Genomic DNA, 16,319 nt, shown 5'->3' on the forward strand with positions numbered 1-16,319 from the left:
GCTGTGAAAACTCTTTCACCACAAAAAATCTCGGTATAGCATTTTTGGAGGATATAGCGAGATGACGACCCTGCTCCTGCCTGGAGGGGTTAAAAACAGCCCTGGGGAGGGCTGTAGCTGGGGAAAGGCTGATTGGGGAAGCAGCCTCAGCTGTGGCCATGCCCCAATTAGGGCCGAACTGGCCCTTATAAAAGGGCAGTGGGCCAAGAGCAAGGACTCTCCCTATAGCTCTTGAAGGAGAAGGGCCTGGCTGCTAGGGAGCGTACCTGGGTACCTAAAGTGGAGCAGGGCTGGGGGGAGGCTAGAGGAGCTGGGGAGCTCCAGCCTGGAAACCCCCCAGGCTGCAGGCCTTGTTAAAGGCCGGAAAGGGTACTGGGGTTGCAGAGGGGCAGCCCAAGGGTAGCCAGAGGCAGCAGATCCAAACCCCTCTTACCAATGATGAGTGACATTTACACTGCAGACTGCCCTAGGGAACAAGGGCTAGATCGAGACTGGCAGTAGCCATACTCTGAGGCGAGGTGGGGATAGGGGTTCCCCGGGGAGGGGAGACCCAGATTTGTGGGGGTACTACCAGGGGGGACTTGGACCCGGTGGCAAGCGAGACACCAGCCTGCAGAGGGCGCTCTGGAGGTTGTCGAGCTAATTCCCTGGATGACCAGCAGGAGGCGCCGCAAGGGAGAGTCCCACCCCGTGACAGAGGAGTACATGGAATCCAAGCTTTTACATGATTTATTAGTTGTATTGTCCTGGCAACGTAGGAGCCCTGTGAGGGATCAGGGCCCCATTACGCAGGGCCGGTGCAAGGAAGTTTCGTGCCCTAGGCAAAACTTCCACCTTGTGCACCCCCCCTCCGCTCTGCGGCAGCTCCCCACCCCCCCTCCGCCCTGAGGTGCCCCCCCGCGGCAGCTCCTCACCTCTGCCTCCTCCCCAGCACGCCGCCCCAGCTCTAATTCTCCTCCCAGGCTTGCGGCGCCAAACAGCTGATTGGCACTGCAAGCCTGGGAGGCGGGAGAAGTGGAGCGACAACCGCGCGCTTGGGAAGGAATGCTGTAAAAAAAAATTGGAGGCACCGCTTTTTGGTGCCTCCAAATCTTGGCGCCCTAGGCAACGGCCTAGTTTGCCTTAATGGTAGCACCGGCCCTGCCATTATGCTTGGTGCTCTTCTGGTAGTTGAGTCTTTGGCATGATTATTTCTCTGTATTATTTCTTGTCATTGATGTTGGAATTAATCTGCGAAATGTCCATTACTTGTGGGTTTTTTAAATCAATAATCTGTATTTAGGAATCTTCAAAGCAAGTCAGTTCTCGACTGAGATAACTGAAACTGCCAGCAGTTATATCAAAATAGGGCTGCAAAGGGGGGAAAAAGGGATTGTAGGAACTGTGATAGGGAATGAAGAAAATCCTTTAGTGCTTGCCTTCAGCCAACTCCATCCAAATAGTTCTAGCCCTGGTCCAGAAAACACTTACATGTGTGAATAATAATATTCACACATGTGTGAATAATATGAGGGGGAGGGATAGCTCAGTGGTTTGAGCATTGGCCTGCTAAACCCAGGGTTGTGAGTTCAATCCTTGAGGGGGCCACTTGGGGATCTGGGGCAAAATCAGTACTTGGTCCTGCTAGTGAAGGCAGGGGGCTGGACTCAATGACCTTTCAAGGTCCCTTCCAGTTCTAGAAGATGGGATATCTCCATTAATTATTATTATTATATGCCTGTAAATTGTCCCATTGAGTTCACTTGGACAACTCACATGCTCTTGTCACTGAAATCAGTGGGAGCTTCGCTAGAAATGCAGAATCTGTCCCAAAATCACTTGTATGCATAGATGATGGTAGGAGTGAGGTCTTAGGCAGTAGCCAATTGTACATTTGGATGGTATTTTCATATTCCAGAGTGGGACTTTCAATTCCTTCAGCATTAGCTTAAGCTCCCATTCATTTTGATGGGGGAAGAATTCACCATTGGCTTCAACGGGAGCAGAATTGGACACACTCAAAGGTTGAACACAGGCATTGGCTCCATTACTCAGATATTATTAGTCTTGGCCAAGATTTTCAAGACTGACTAGTCATTTAGGATGCCTCTGTTTTCAGTGCTCAACTTGTGTTATCTTAAAGGAGCCCCAATTTCAGCAATCAGGTGTGCAGAACTTTCTGAAATTCACACCTTTTATGATGCCTCAAGTTGGGCACCCAAAATCCAGCATTCCAAGATCATCGGTCACTTTTAAAAATCTGGTTCATCTCTGCTTGATGTGCTACGTTCCAGAATTCATTAACCCGGTAGCTCATTAACTTAGTCCTGGGCACAGCCCATATCTAACCGGTTAAATTCTGGCAACACAGAGAACTGATTTTATTTCACCAGGGAAATAAAATAATTTTAGTGGTCGACTGAAGATAAGAGTTATCTTTAGAATCAGATCACTTGCTGTGAATATTTTGAACTGCATATTTTGCTCTGATTGTAGCTAACAGACAGCTGTTGAACAGCACTAGTGGTAACTGTTAGCAAACTGGAAAATTCAGCTCCTATCTCTGGTATGGAATGGCTAATCTCACTAGCTTTAATGTTGGGTATGGAATGCATGACATCTATATTCCCCTTTTCTAAGTGCTTTCCTTTCCACGCCAGTATTTTTGATAAAAGCTTTGTCAGCTTAGTCTGACCCACGCAGTTTAGTTTTCTAAAGAGAAACATACCAATTTATATTACTGGATTAGACATGAAGGTCAAGTCACTCACTCTGCCTAAATTTGTGTGTGCTCGTCTTTTTATATTTCCTCCTTATTTGGGCACACTTTCCCGTGTCTATTAATTGCAAATCTGTGGTTTCATGGGCTGTTCCTCCTTGCTTAAAGCTATAGTTAGCTTCACCCAGGATAACTTCAAATGGAGTCATGCCTCATTTTGAATGTGGTACATTTACTGAAGTGCACTATTCTTACCATTAGGCACAGTGGGGGCCGTTATTTTTGACACCAGTATTTATAACAGTCATTCCTTGTCAGAATCGCAAACTTTATCTTATGGGTAACAAGTGCACACATTTTTAGCTTCAAAGAGGATCTGTGACCTTAGATGTTGTAACCTGATTCAACTTGTTTTGTTTTGGTTTAAACAAATATTTGTAGATGAAATCAAAATTACCAAATCCAGGTTAGCCTGGGCAGACACAGTTAAAAATGTGAGTCTGTTAAAATTTGGCAGGGAGAGAGAAAGCAAGCATATGTGGATTGGGCTAATGGCCTTTTGGGGGGAAATGCGGCATTTTGAGTAGTGTATTCTTTAGGTTTACAGTAGATGTTTCCTCTTCCCCACAACTTTTCTTCTTGGGGAACCTGTTCTCCCCTTCTCCCCCCCTCCCCCCAACCCCTGCCTTCGCCTTCTTGGGGAACCTGTTCTTGTTCCCCCATCTCTTCCTTCTTGCTGAATCATTTCCACTTTGGTCTTAGCAAACGATATACCCTCTGTTCATAAATCAGTATTTGATAGTCTTTTGATTAAGCCATTGGCCTGGGACTCAGGGCATCTGGATTCAATCCCCAGCTCACCACACGTCCCATGTGACTTTGGGTCAGTGACTCAGAGTGGGTCTACACAGTTTTTGTACCACTAGAATACCACCAATAATAGTTGATGCAGTTATTCTGGTATAAATGTCTGGGGATAAACTAGACAGCTATAAGCACCTTTATACCAATAAAACCGTGTCAACACTAGCAGTTGTATCACTTCAGCTATTATTGGTTTCTAAATAGACACAGTTCTAGTGGTACAAAAACTGTCTGTAGATCAGCCCTTAATCTGGCCTCAACACCATGTCTAAATGGGGATACTACTACTTCCTTCTTCGGCACCCTTTGTGTCTTCTCTATTTAGACTGTAAGCCCTTCAAGGCAGAGATATTCTATGTGCACGTAAAGCACCTTGCACAGCAGGATGCAAATATCAGCTGGGGTCTATTGCTATTGCAACTCAAGTAATGATGGCAATCAGTACTTATTAAATTATGGAATTAGGTCTTGGCATGTGCTTACAAAACCACACCCCTGTTAAAAATTAAAGTATCTTTATTTCATCTTTCCTTGGCTTCCTTAAACTGCATATAGAGACGAATCTGTAATGTGTGGGACATAGGTAGTCATTTAGGGACAGAGAGAGGTTGCTCCCACACACTTTACTGATCTTTGCCCTTCAGGATACTTGACCCATGTTAAAATGTTGGTAGAATAAACCAACTTTGTGAACTTTTATGGATATTAAGAATAAGCAAGTACATATAAAACTAAACATACATATCACTGAGCTATGTAATAATAAAACAATTATTAAAATCAAATGACAATTTAAACTGAATCAATAAATCAACAGGTTCAAATTATCCAATAAATAAATCAATACAGTGGGTAATTAAATCAAATTATGAGGTTGACACGAGAAGAATCACTTTTGCTAACCTGCAATTCCTGGAGAATTTCAGGAAGAGCCAGTTTCTATGATCCCAACCAGCTGGTGAAGGACACAAATGGCCATAGAACATAAATGTCCATTCTGGTCTTAAGACCTTTGCTAAGTGAGATCACCTAAAGTAAGTGTTAATTCCATCTTGGTCCACCTTAAGAAAGTATAACTGTTAGAATGCTTCTCAGAAATTCCACTTTTACACCTCCTCCATAAATGCCGCTGTTCCAGGATATGTTCACACACAATAGCACAGAAGCCTTTCTACAGTCTTAATTGCCCCATCACCGCTGTAATCATACACAGCAGCAGCTTTCAATAACGACTTTTTAACTTTAGAGAATGTTCTGACTAGTTGGATGAAACGTCTATTTTACTTTTAGGAAACCATGAAAGGTGCCATTTACACACAGACAATTTCTCTCTCCAAGGCCAGAAAGGACTATTCTGATCATCTAGTCTGACCTCCTGTATACCACAGGTCAGAGAACTTCCACAAAGTAATTCCTAGAGCAGATCTTTCAGAAAGACATTGAAGCATAGAGGTATCCCTCCTGTACAATAAAAGGAAAGAGTTCAAACTTCATTTCTTGGGATCTTTTAACTCTTGTGGTGGTTGTTAACTGGTACCAGCTGATGGAAAAGGTCAGAACTCAGAACACAGGGAAGTCTCAGTAACAAACTGGGTCAGGCAGGCATATAGCTGATGACTCAAATCTTTCACTTCTTTTTCCTCCAGAGACGTATCCAGGGAAGGGAGGGGCATGTCACTTTCCAATGTTGTCAGTGTCTGCTCTGGAGAAAATACTCCCCTTCCACATAATCTTCACTTTCATAGGGGTCATCTTCTGCTTTCTCCACCTCATGGACCACCTTTGTAGCTTCAGGGCTAATTAGATGATCCAAGTATTCTGGATCCAAGTCAACATGGCTCAGTTCTCTCACAGTGAGTAGTCTTTAGACCTTATCTCAGCGTGGAGAGTGCCAGCATGAATGATCATTGCCTTGCAAAAGTTTGCTGGGTTTACCACAAACAGATGGCCTTCTAAAAAGGCAAAAGACAGAATGTATGGGGTCCGCCTTCTGTGTTGAGTAATGGAGTCCAACCTTAGTAAAAACTGATATTTTATGATAATAGCTAATGGCCTAATCAGCACATCCATCAACTCGCATCTTCTTACAACAATTATCTCAGTGTTCTAAATTAGGTGGCTGATACAGGTAAAATCATACCTTGCCCTAATAACGTCCAACCCAAAGACATGTTATTTTTACAATTTTATCAGAATAATTTCATTTACCATCAAACAATTTAAGTATTCGCAGACCCAACTAAATAGGGCCTTGATCCCAACATTACAACTGACAACAGATATAGTACTACTACATGGTTTTTGCACCAGGACTATTGAACTCTATAGGGTTTTGTTTTGTTTCAAGAAAGGACTGCTCTATGAAGGTCAGCCTTACAGTTTCAGAAGTAATGATATAAAATTATCTGGATATTTGTGCTTCATTAATTGGACCATCTTTTAAATGACTGAGAGACTGAAGCAGGGGGAAGGAATAAATCACATGCAATAGATGCTGTAAGACATTCTTCATGATTGTAAATATCTTCTACTTTCACTAAAAACAGCTAGGTCCCTTCAATTCACAAGCTTAGAGTGTTCCATATTACAGTATCTCATAAAAGTTACTTCTGTATAACATTACTTAGCATAAAAAAGAGCAGGTTTATTGGAAACTGAATGCACACAATATACGCTTTGTCTGAGTGAACTATTCTCAATAGTAAACCATTTCATACTCTACCCAGCACTTGTAAAAAATGAAAAATCACTGACAGCTCCTTCTAGATGTACGCAGAACCCTATACAGAGATAGCAGGCACAAATTTAATTCTCATCTAAAGGATTGCATGTTCCCAGGGTTATCTATTAAACTGCTGCTCTATCGTGTGAATACAGATGTCTCTGCCTTCATCGATGGGCTCCCAAATTCAAAGGGCAGCTGAACTACACAACTTGGAAAGGCCCATTTTCCTATTCCTCTTTAGGGACAAAGACCCCCCTATCCACTGCCCATTTCTCTTTTGCCACCCCACTCCTTCTCTGCATAAACAGAGCTTGCCTCAGGTGTACTGATGCCACAGGCAAAACATTTTGTGCCACTTACCTTCCTTTGCTGAAATAATTAGGACTCACCAGGTGATGCTTCTACCGAAAGTCTTATAAATTCTGTTTTTCTAACTGCGGACAGTTATATATTTGAGACATGCTTATTGTTAGTTGTGGTACAGTTTTACATAACTTAGGAATGAAGTCATGTCCTGAAAAATACAAAACAGCAGCCCATTTGCTTAGCAACACAGGTTGCTGTGAACACATTAACTCAGTGCTCTGATCTGCACACTGGCTTCCCACTGAATACAGAGGACAGTTCAAGATATTCAAATCCCTTCAAGGGACTGACCCTAGCTGCCCAAGGAATTACCTCTCCTTCTGTGACTATGATCTTCCATGAGAGTAGAACAATGAAACTGCTGACCAGTAGGGGGACATCGGTGAGTACAGGGGACAGAACTTCCATCACCAGAACAGGTCCTAGACCATGGACTCAGTCCTGCTAAAGATAAGAACTGCCCTACATCACCACTTCCAGAATTAAACGCAAACCCCATTTCTTCAATTTAGGATAGCAATTGAGACAAATTGCAACGGTGAGTTTTGTTATGCACACACCTAAGATCACCAACTCCTTAACACAGATCACCAGGCAGCCTTCCAGTGGTAGTTATCTTGGGTCACTTTTGTCCTGCATTTGAACTTGTAGATTAGAGGTAAAAGCTCCTGAGTCCATTGTCACTGGAGGCATCCAGTGCTCCTGGCAGGAGTCTCTAATACAGGAAAGTTGAACGTAGTAATTTCTGCTCAGCGTACAAAATATTTCTGGTAATTAGTTTGCCTTTTTTATTGTTGTTGCTTTTAGAGTCAGTATGGACTAGTGGATGAGACACTGGGCTGTGAATCAAGAGACCTAAATTCAATTCAAGCTCTGTCACTGATTGTTGTGTGACCCTGGGCACATCACTTCACTTCCCTATTCCTATCTTTCCCCTTCCACCTTTCATCGGTCTTGTCCATTCAGACTTCTGAGCAGGGACTGTCATATATGGTGTTTGTACATTAGGGCTTCAATTTCAGTGGGAGGTTCTAGAGGCTACTGTAGTACAGTTTATTTAGTGAAGCTAGACAAAAATATCCTGGGAGTTCTTGGAACAAGTTTCGTTTTGGTATTACTAAAAAGTTACTATAAAATTCTCATCAATACTTACACCTTTCCAGTGCCTAAGTTTGAGATTAACCATATTGCACTCCAAATACATTCTACTAAACCTGCTCTTTAGGTTGCTAGGATACTGGTATTAGTATATACAAGAATTCAGTGGACACCACATCCCAGTGGTCAGAGAGCATCCAGTAGGTGACAGATATAAACTGAATTAAATCACAGGAAAAGGTGAACAATTCTATGTATGAATTTTCACCCTCTTCTGTGCATTGGTTGTTGCCAAAAGGGGTGGCTTATAGGTTAATATGCCAGAGCTTCCCAAGTGCTATTAGAAATACCTTACAACTTATTCTAACTTCTGCTAAAAATGAAGAAAAAATGGCAAACATTTTTATCTATGATATTTACAGATTGTTTTAATTAATATCTACATTTCCACTACTTTAAACTAGAATACAGACATTTCTATAAGGATAGGTGATACAGTGGATTAGCTTGTCAACTCTCTGGAATTTGGTCCAACTCCTAATGTAGTCAACATTTAAAGTAAGTTGGTTGTTTCAGCCTAGTAGATGAGAGTCTACATCTTCAAACACATCACATAATTGGACACACTATTTTTGCTAGCAATGTCAGCCACTCACTTTCATGAACATGAAATTAACCCAGGTTTTAATATTCATATCTTGTTAAAATTTTTGGTGGCAAAAAAGATTACTTGAGGAAAAAAGTATTGTGCAGTACAAGTCTCACTGGATTTTATCTCCAATCCAAGACAGTATCTATTCACCTACTGCCTGACAGAGAGTCAATGGAAGGACTCCCTTTGATTTGAGGGGTTAATGGACCAGGTGGCAAGGTCCATCTGGACCAGCATCCTGTCTGACAGTAGTTAGATACTTCAGAAGAAGAATGAGGGATTATCTGCCTCCTATATTAGGCCTCATCCTGATCGCTAGTATTGGAGATTGTCTTAGACCTTGGACCACAACGTTTAACATACCTTCCAAAATGTTTGTCATTAATAACTCTAGATTTCTAGATATCCATATAAATATCCAGTTTCCATTCTGAATCATGTCAAGTTCTTGGCCTCAATTTTCTTGATTTGTGCTTTGATGACTTGAGAAAACACATCATGACAAATTAAGTTGTACTGTTCTGCACAGAAGATGAATGCCACCTACTGGTTATGATCAGTGAGTTTATAATGCTTTGGTAGAGGGGGTTTTGTTTGTTTCTACACACAGTAAAGTAGAGTAAAATTATTTTTGGACAACTAGTTAAAATTTCATGAGTTCTTATGCTACAGTCTCAAAGCTTTTACTGAAAAAGTACATTGGGGAGAAAAAAGGGACGTAATTATAGTCCACATGTACCATATTAATCACATCAAAACTGAGGTAAATATAATGGTCAATTTTGAATTACAAGGATTAATATTAACTGCTAGTTGGTGCTAAAAGCTTTCAATGTTATTGATTCAACTAACTGCATAACCCTACAGCTGGTCAAAAAAGTTAAACACTAATTCGGCAAAAAATTCCAAAGCTGTTGGCGGTTTAAAGGGTTTGAAACCAGACCCATTTTTTGAGTATTTTGTAATCAAACTATCTATTTTTCATTTACTTATAACAGACCAATTTTTTTTAACATATTTTTCACAATAAAAAGCCAGCTCTCAATTAAAAACCTTCGGCCAACTCTAATCATTTTTGTTGGCCAAGAATTGAAGGGTCATGCAGGTAAAGCCTGCAGAAGAGACAGGAAAGTCACTGAGTTTCCTTTACATCGTTCTGCCAGGGGGCTCTGGGCTGCCAGCTGCACAGATGTCCTGACGTACTCAGGTACATTCTACAAACCGCAGTGCACATATGCAGGTCTGGCCCATCACTATGCCCATAGCAATACAGCTCCCAGATACTACTCATTCCTTACTCAGACATGTCCTACAACCCCAGGGCTGTTACAGAGTCTGTATGTGAAATCTATGTGAGAATGCTAACTATTGTCATTCTTATGCAAGGAAATCCCTGCAAGCAAACAGATGACCTCAGGAAGAGCACTCCACCACAGGCTTCACTGTGCCCAGCCCGCAGGGCAAGGGGGGGACTTCTATAGTGTCAGATGGAAGGGGGGGGGGGGAATAAGGCTTCTCAGGGAATCTCTACACTGCAGTTAGACACCTGTGGCTGGCCCAGGCCAGTTAACTCAGACCAAGGGGCTGTCTAACTGCAGTGTAGATGCAGGGTCCTAGAGTCCGAGCTCCAGTCGTTAACTGTTTTAGAACTAAAAAAACCAAGATATTTGTGTATATCCATGTGATCTCTCTCTCTTCCTTTAACAGAATGTCTTCATCTTAACAAAAGATAAGGACTTCTTATCCCAGGGGCTATCCTTCACTCAAAGGCCCATGTATCACAGAAGTGCAAAGAAAAGCTTATACTTCCTTGGCAATCTCTTCCCCCGTAAACCTCATGTGCAGAGCAGAATGACATTTCCAGCAGATTTCAGGAGTAACACCAACTGACAGCAGTGGAGTTATTAATTTTTATACTGGTGTTACGGAGAGTGGAATTTGACCCATTTCTGTCTAGTAAACCTACATCTATCTCCAACAAAATGAACTAGTGCAACTAGTGTACATTAAAGCATACACAGGACCCAATCCTGCAAAGTGCCAAGTACTCTATTCCCACTGGTTTCAACCGGGATGGAGCATACCCAGCACCTTGAAGGATTGGGCCCATCATTCCCATTAGCAGTAATGGAGAATTCAGCATGCACAATTAAGAGACTATTGCCCTGGAAGGTTATTTATAATAAAGTAAGTTTTGGTTAAATCACAATACGTGTAACAAACGTAACTTGATGAAAGCTTTCACCTGCATATGGAGGAAATGTCAAGTGTCTCAAAGTCGAAAGATACCTTTGATACTGCAGGAATTAAAAACAAAATCTCAAACATGACATTTATTAACTTTTTTTTTTTTTTTTTTTTAAGATGAGATCTGGGCTACACCACCAATTTCTGAGAGTAATCAAACAAATTAATAGGAAAACACATTTTTAAATACTCCTGGAGATTCTTGAACATAAAATGCTAAGAGAATTTGCAGTATAATACACTGATAGGCTATCTTGGAGCTTCTGTTTCTTTAACATCTTCTTTGTCCACTTCCTCTACTTGAGGGAGAAAACGCTTGAGATTTAGTTTTAAACCTTCACTCGTTGAACTTCGAATAACCAAGCGTTGCACAAATGGGCCTAAAAAAACAAAACACAGAAAATAACTTCTGAATTATTCTAGTAGAATTTTTTATACCTGCAGGATGACTTACCTGATCATGATGTGTACCATATCCACCCCTACCTCCCAGCAGTTGTTTAAAGACAAGCAGTATCACCAAGCCGTACGGGATTAAAAGATGTCTTGGGACACCACCTGATTTCCACTTTATTTCTCAACCACAATGTTGTCAGTTTACACCGGTGCTGATATGATGCTTATATACAGACATGGGATCAGAGAAATGTAGAGCTAGCAGAGAACTTGAAAGGTCATCTAGTCCAGCCCCTGAGCTGAGCCAGGACCAAGCATATCTAAGATCATATCTGACAGATGTTTGTCTAACTTGGTCTTTAAAACCTCCAACAACAGGAATCCCACAATCTCCCTTGGAAGCCTATTCCAGTGCTTAATTACCCTTATAGTTAGGAAGTTTCCCCCAATATCTAACCTAAATCTCCCTTGCTGAAAATTAAGCCCATTGCTTCTTGTCTGACCTTCAGAGGACATGGTGACCAATTGATCACAGTTCTCTTTCTGACAGCACATAAAATATTGACTGAAGACTGTTCTCAGGTTCCCCCCACCACCAATCTTCTTTTCTCAAGACTGAACATGTCCAGTTTTCTTAACCTTTCCCCACAGGGCAGGTTTGCTCTGGACTCTGTCCAACTTGTCCACATGATTCTTAAAGTGTTGCACCCAAACCTGGACATAGTACTCCAGCTGAGGCCTCATCCGTGCCAAGCGCAGTGGAACAATCACCTCCCATGTCTCATATGACACTCTTGTCAATAAACCCCCAGAATATTAGCAGCCTTTTTTGCAACTGCACCATATTGCTGGCTCTTATTCAATTTGTGATCTAGTATAACCCCAACATCCTTTTCTGGAGCACTATTGGCTAGCCAGTTATTCCCCATTTTGTAGTTGTGCATTTAATTTCTTCTTCCTAAGTGAAATACTTCGCACTTGTCTTTACTGAGTTTCATCTTTTTGATTTCAAACCAATTCTCCAATTTATCAAGGTCATTTTGAATTCTAATCCTGTCCTCCAATGTGCTTGCAACACTTCCCAACTTGGTATCATCCACAAATTTTAGAAGCACAATCTCCACTCCATTACCCAAGTCATTAATGAAAATACTGACCAGAACAGATCCCTGCAAAACCCCACTAAGTATGTCCTCCCAGTTTGACAGTGAACCACTGATAACTACTCTGAGTCTGGTCATTCAACCAGTTGTGAACCCACTATATAGTAATTTTACCTAGACCACGTTTCCCTAGTTTGCTTATGAGAATGTCATGTGGGACTGTGTCAAAAGCTTTATTAAAATGGAGATAAATCATGTCTACTGCTCTCCCTTCATCCACTAGGCCAACTTACCCAGTCAAAGAAGAAAGTTAGGTTGGTTTGGCATGATTTGTTCTTGACAAATCCCTGTAGGCTATTTTATCATCCTATTATCTCATCGGTGCTTACAACTTTGTAGTTTAATAATTTATTCCAGTATCTTTCCAAGTACTGAAGTTAGGCTGAGTGGTCTACAATTCTCCAGGTCCTCTATGTTATCTTTTTTTAAGATAGGTACCACATTTGCCCTTCTCCAGTCCTCTGGGACCTCACCCTTCCTCTGAGTTCTCGAAAATAATCACTAGTGGTTCTGAGATTTCTTTAGCTAGTTCTTTATGGATCCTAGGGTGAATTTACTCAGGCCCCGCTTTAGCTATATATAATTTATCTAAATATTCTTTAACCTGTCCATTCCCTATTCTTGCCTCCCTCCTTTTTAATACTGTGTTAAACACCTAGTCACCATTAATGTTTTTTTGTTTTTTTTTTGGCTTTAAGAGAAGACTGAAGCAAGATAGGTATTAAACACCTCAGCCTTTTTGATGTTGTCCACTGGTAGCTCTCCTTCCCTTGTAAATAGTGGACTTACATTTTCCTTCATCTTTCTCTTGCTCCTAATGCATTTATGGAACCTCTTCTTATTGCCGTTTATGTCCCTTGCTAAGTGTAACTCATTTTGTGCTTTAGCTTTTCTGATTTTGTCCCTACATGCTTGGGCTATTTTTAATACTGATCCTTAGCTATGTCCATGATTCCACTTTTCAGTAGTAATCCTTTTTGGTTTTCAGGTAACTTAAAGAGCTCCTACTGGAGCCATCTTACTAGTCTTCCTATATTTCTTTGCATTAGGATAGTTTGTTGTTGCCTTAAATATTTACTCTGAAAAACTACCAACTCTCCTGAACTTCTTTTTCCCTTACATTTTCTTCCCAGGGGACCTTACATTACTAATTCTCTGAGTATGTTATACACGTGTGTGTATTTATGAGAAAAGTTGCCATAACTATAAAGGGAAGAGTAACAGTCCTCCTGTGTACAATACTATAAACTCCCTCCTGGCCAAAGACATCAAAATCCTTTTACCTGTAAAGGGTTAAGAAGCTCAGGTAACCTGGCTGACACCTGACCCAAAGGACCAATAAGGGGACAAGATACTTTCAAATCTTGGTGCAGAGAAGGCTTTTGTTTGTGCTCTTTGTTTTGGGGGTTGTTCGCTCTTGGGACTAAAAGGGACCAGACATAAATCCATCTTTCTGAACAAGTCTCTCATATTTCAAACTTGTAAGTAACAGTCAGGCAAGGCGTGTTAGTTTTATCTTTGTTTTCTCAAATTGTAAATGATCCTTTTGCTAGAGTGTTTACCTCTGTTTGCCAGAGGGGGTTCCTCTGGGCTCTTTGAATCTGATTACCTTGTAAAGTTATTTTCCATCCTGATTTTACAAAAATAATTTTTACCCTTCTTTCTTTAATTAAAAGCCTTCTTTTTAAAAACCTAATTAATTTTTCCTTGTTTTAAGATCCAAGGGGGTTGGATCTGGATTCACCAGGAATTGGTGGGGGGAAAAGGAGGGGGAATGGTTAATTTCTCCTTGTTTTAAGATCCAAGGGTTTGGATCGGTGTTCACCAAAAAAATTGGTGGAAAATTCTCTCAAGGCTACCCAGGGAAGGGTTATAATACTTGGGAGGGTGATATTCGGGGGGGGGGGGGGGGGGGAGGGGGAGGAGGTAGACAAAGTTTCCCAAATAACTCAAATAATTTGGATGGTGGCAGCAAAACCATATCTAAGCTGGTAGTTAAGCTTAAAGGTTCTCATGCAGGTCCCCACATCTGTACCCTAAAGTTCAAAGTGGGGAAGAAACCTTAACAAAAGTACTGTAGTTTTTAAAATTTTACAGATTCATTCAAAATCAATATGGTTATGGTTCAGTTATTCTGACTGGAGCAGTACCACTAGCATATAATGTAGATGCCTTAGCAGCCTATAAACTTCTTGTTCTTGCAACCAAACATGTAATCCTAAGGTAAAATTTTCAAAAGTGACTTAGGTTCCTAAATACATCACTTAGGGGTTTTTGAAATTTGTACAGTAACGTACAAAATTTTCCCTGATAATAGAAAAAGCTAATTTCAAACTGAGGATTTCTCTCTATTCATTAAAAATACCCACTTTGACCAGGTAGAGAGGCTCCATCTATTTTCCAGGATGGTGGAAACTAACTCTAGGGGGCAGAGTGGAGTAACAGGGCAGAACTCTAGACTAAGAGCTCAATCAGACTGAGGAAACGTGTTACACCTCCAAAGAAATATGTATCTCACAGAGCTGTCTTCACATTCGAGCAGAAGGAAATAAAGAGCAGCATTTCTGCAATCAACCTCCACGGTGCATGAAGAAACATGGTCCAGCTCAGCATTGCCCCACACAGACTTCACCTGACAGCGAGAGAGGACGGTAGAGCATCTGGTGAGCACAGCCACACACTGAGAGGGGAAGAGGGGTAGACAGGGCAGTCTGACCCTACCTGGAGGCCCCTTCAAAAGCACAAAAGGAATGAGGTTCAACAGTAATGGAGAGCTTGGTGAGGGGTTGGGAAGCCCCACTCCTGTGAAAAGGAGAGAGATCAGGCTTCTGTTTGGGTTCTACAGGTTCTTAAGCTTCCCTCATCACCATAATGAGAGCGTGCACCACTAGTACATTAAGTGATGTGACCATTTGTCACACGCAGTTCACTCTCTCTCATCGCCTCTCCCACGGGGAAGTGCATGCTATGGAGTGTTTTTCGTTGTGTTTTTAAATAAGTTATAAGTACAGTATGCTCTGTGTTTATATTAGCTACAGCAAGGTCGAAGAAGTGCACCTTGCACCTGAAGAACAAGGTAGCGAGGGCTGTCGTGGTTCTAAATTCCTATTTAGGGTGAGAGGGGAGTGAAAAGGAAAAGCCAAGATGGATTCAGGAAAGGGAGCTTAGTGGTCCATTTGATGTGGGAGGTCAGGAATCACAGAGGGAAATATCAAAAGGGGAAATGACAACATTTGATAGCACCAAATGTATGGCTGGTGCTAAAAAATGCAAGCAATAGAATAAAGCATTGAAAATGAACTAAATAAGGAGTTTAAATGGAATACTGCACTGAAATATAATAAGGCAAATAATGTAATAAATGCAAACTTCAAGTGTGCTACAAACACAATATTGCTCTAGTCCCAAAGGAATCACCACTTTGATTAAATATTCATCTTTGTTATCATTATTCCTTTGTAGCTCTGTTTGTGATGATTTAAAATTTCTCATTTAGAACAGTTAATCTTTTTTCCCCAATGCTAAGTGCAGCTCAACGTTAATATACAACGTCACTGACTGCTGGGCAGCTGGCGTTCTTTGAATTGTTATTAGGTATGTCAGGCAAGAAAAACTGTAGAGAAAAAATAATCCTAGATTTCATATTTTTGTCTCCAGGGATATGGAACACAGCAGAATTAATTTTCCCTATCTGCAGATCTACAGAAACTCATAAATTAGTCATTTATATTCTAAACATTCATTAATGGAAAAACACCAACAACTTCCCCATTCCAGCTGGACTCCTGCTATTGAATGGAAAATGAGCCTTTCTACAAAAGGAACCAAAGAAAAGTCAAATATATTAGGCTCTCTTTGGGGGAAGTATGAATACAAATTATTTTATGTTGCAACATATGAATCTGCATGCTTAATTTAGTGAATATTTTTTCATAAGGAGAGCTATACACTAAGCATGCATGTTCAGTGACATGGTTATATGCACATATGGTAAAGAAAACATCCTGTAACTTTTGGTTGTTATATGTTGTGCATGGGGGGGGCTTGAGAAGAATGGAAAATAGGAAACTAACAGCAACTACTCAGAATGGTAGATTTTGTACATCACCT

General features: G+C 41.1%; 1 protein-coding gene across 1 annotated transcript in view; it reads right to left on the reverse strand.

The window, feature by feature from the left end:
- Positions 1 to 4,060: 4,060 nt before the first annotated feature.
- The window catches only part of MRPL1 (mitochondrial ribosomal protein L1), a 39,060-nt gene continuing 26,801 nt past the window's right edge, over positions 4,061 to 16,319 (reverse strand). Inside the window, exon 9 of the mRNA XM_054030422.1 lies at positions 4,061 to 11,030. Coding sequence (XP_053886397.1) covers positions 10,900 to 11,030 — 131 coding nt within the window. The 3' untranslated portion in view covers positions 4,061 to 10,899. The remainder of the gene's footprint in view (positions 11,031 to 16,319) is intronic.

Source organism: Malaclemys terrapin, chromosome 5 (genome assembly GCF_027887155.1).
Source record: "Malaclemys terrapin pileata isolate rMalTer1 chromosome 5, rMalTer1.hap1, whole genome shotgun sequence".
NCBI classification, from domain to species: Eukaryota; Metazoa; Chordata; order Testudines; family Emydidae; genus Malaclemys; species Malaclemys terrapin.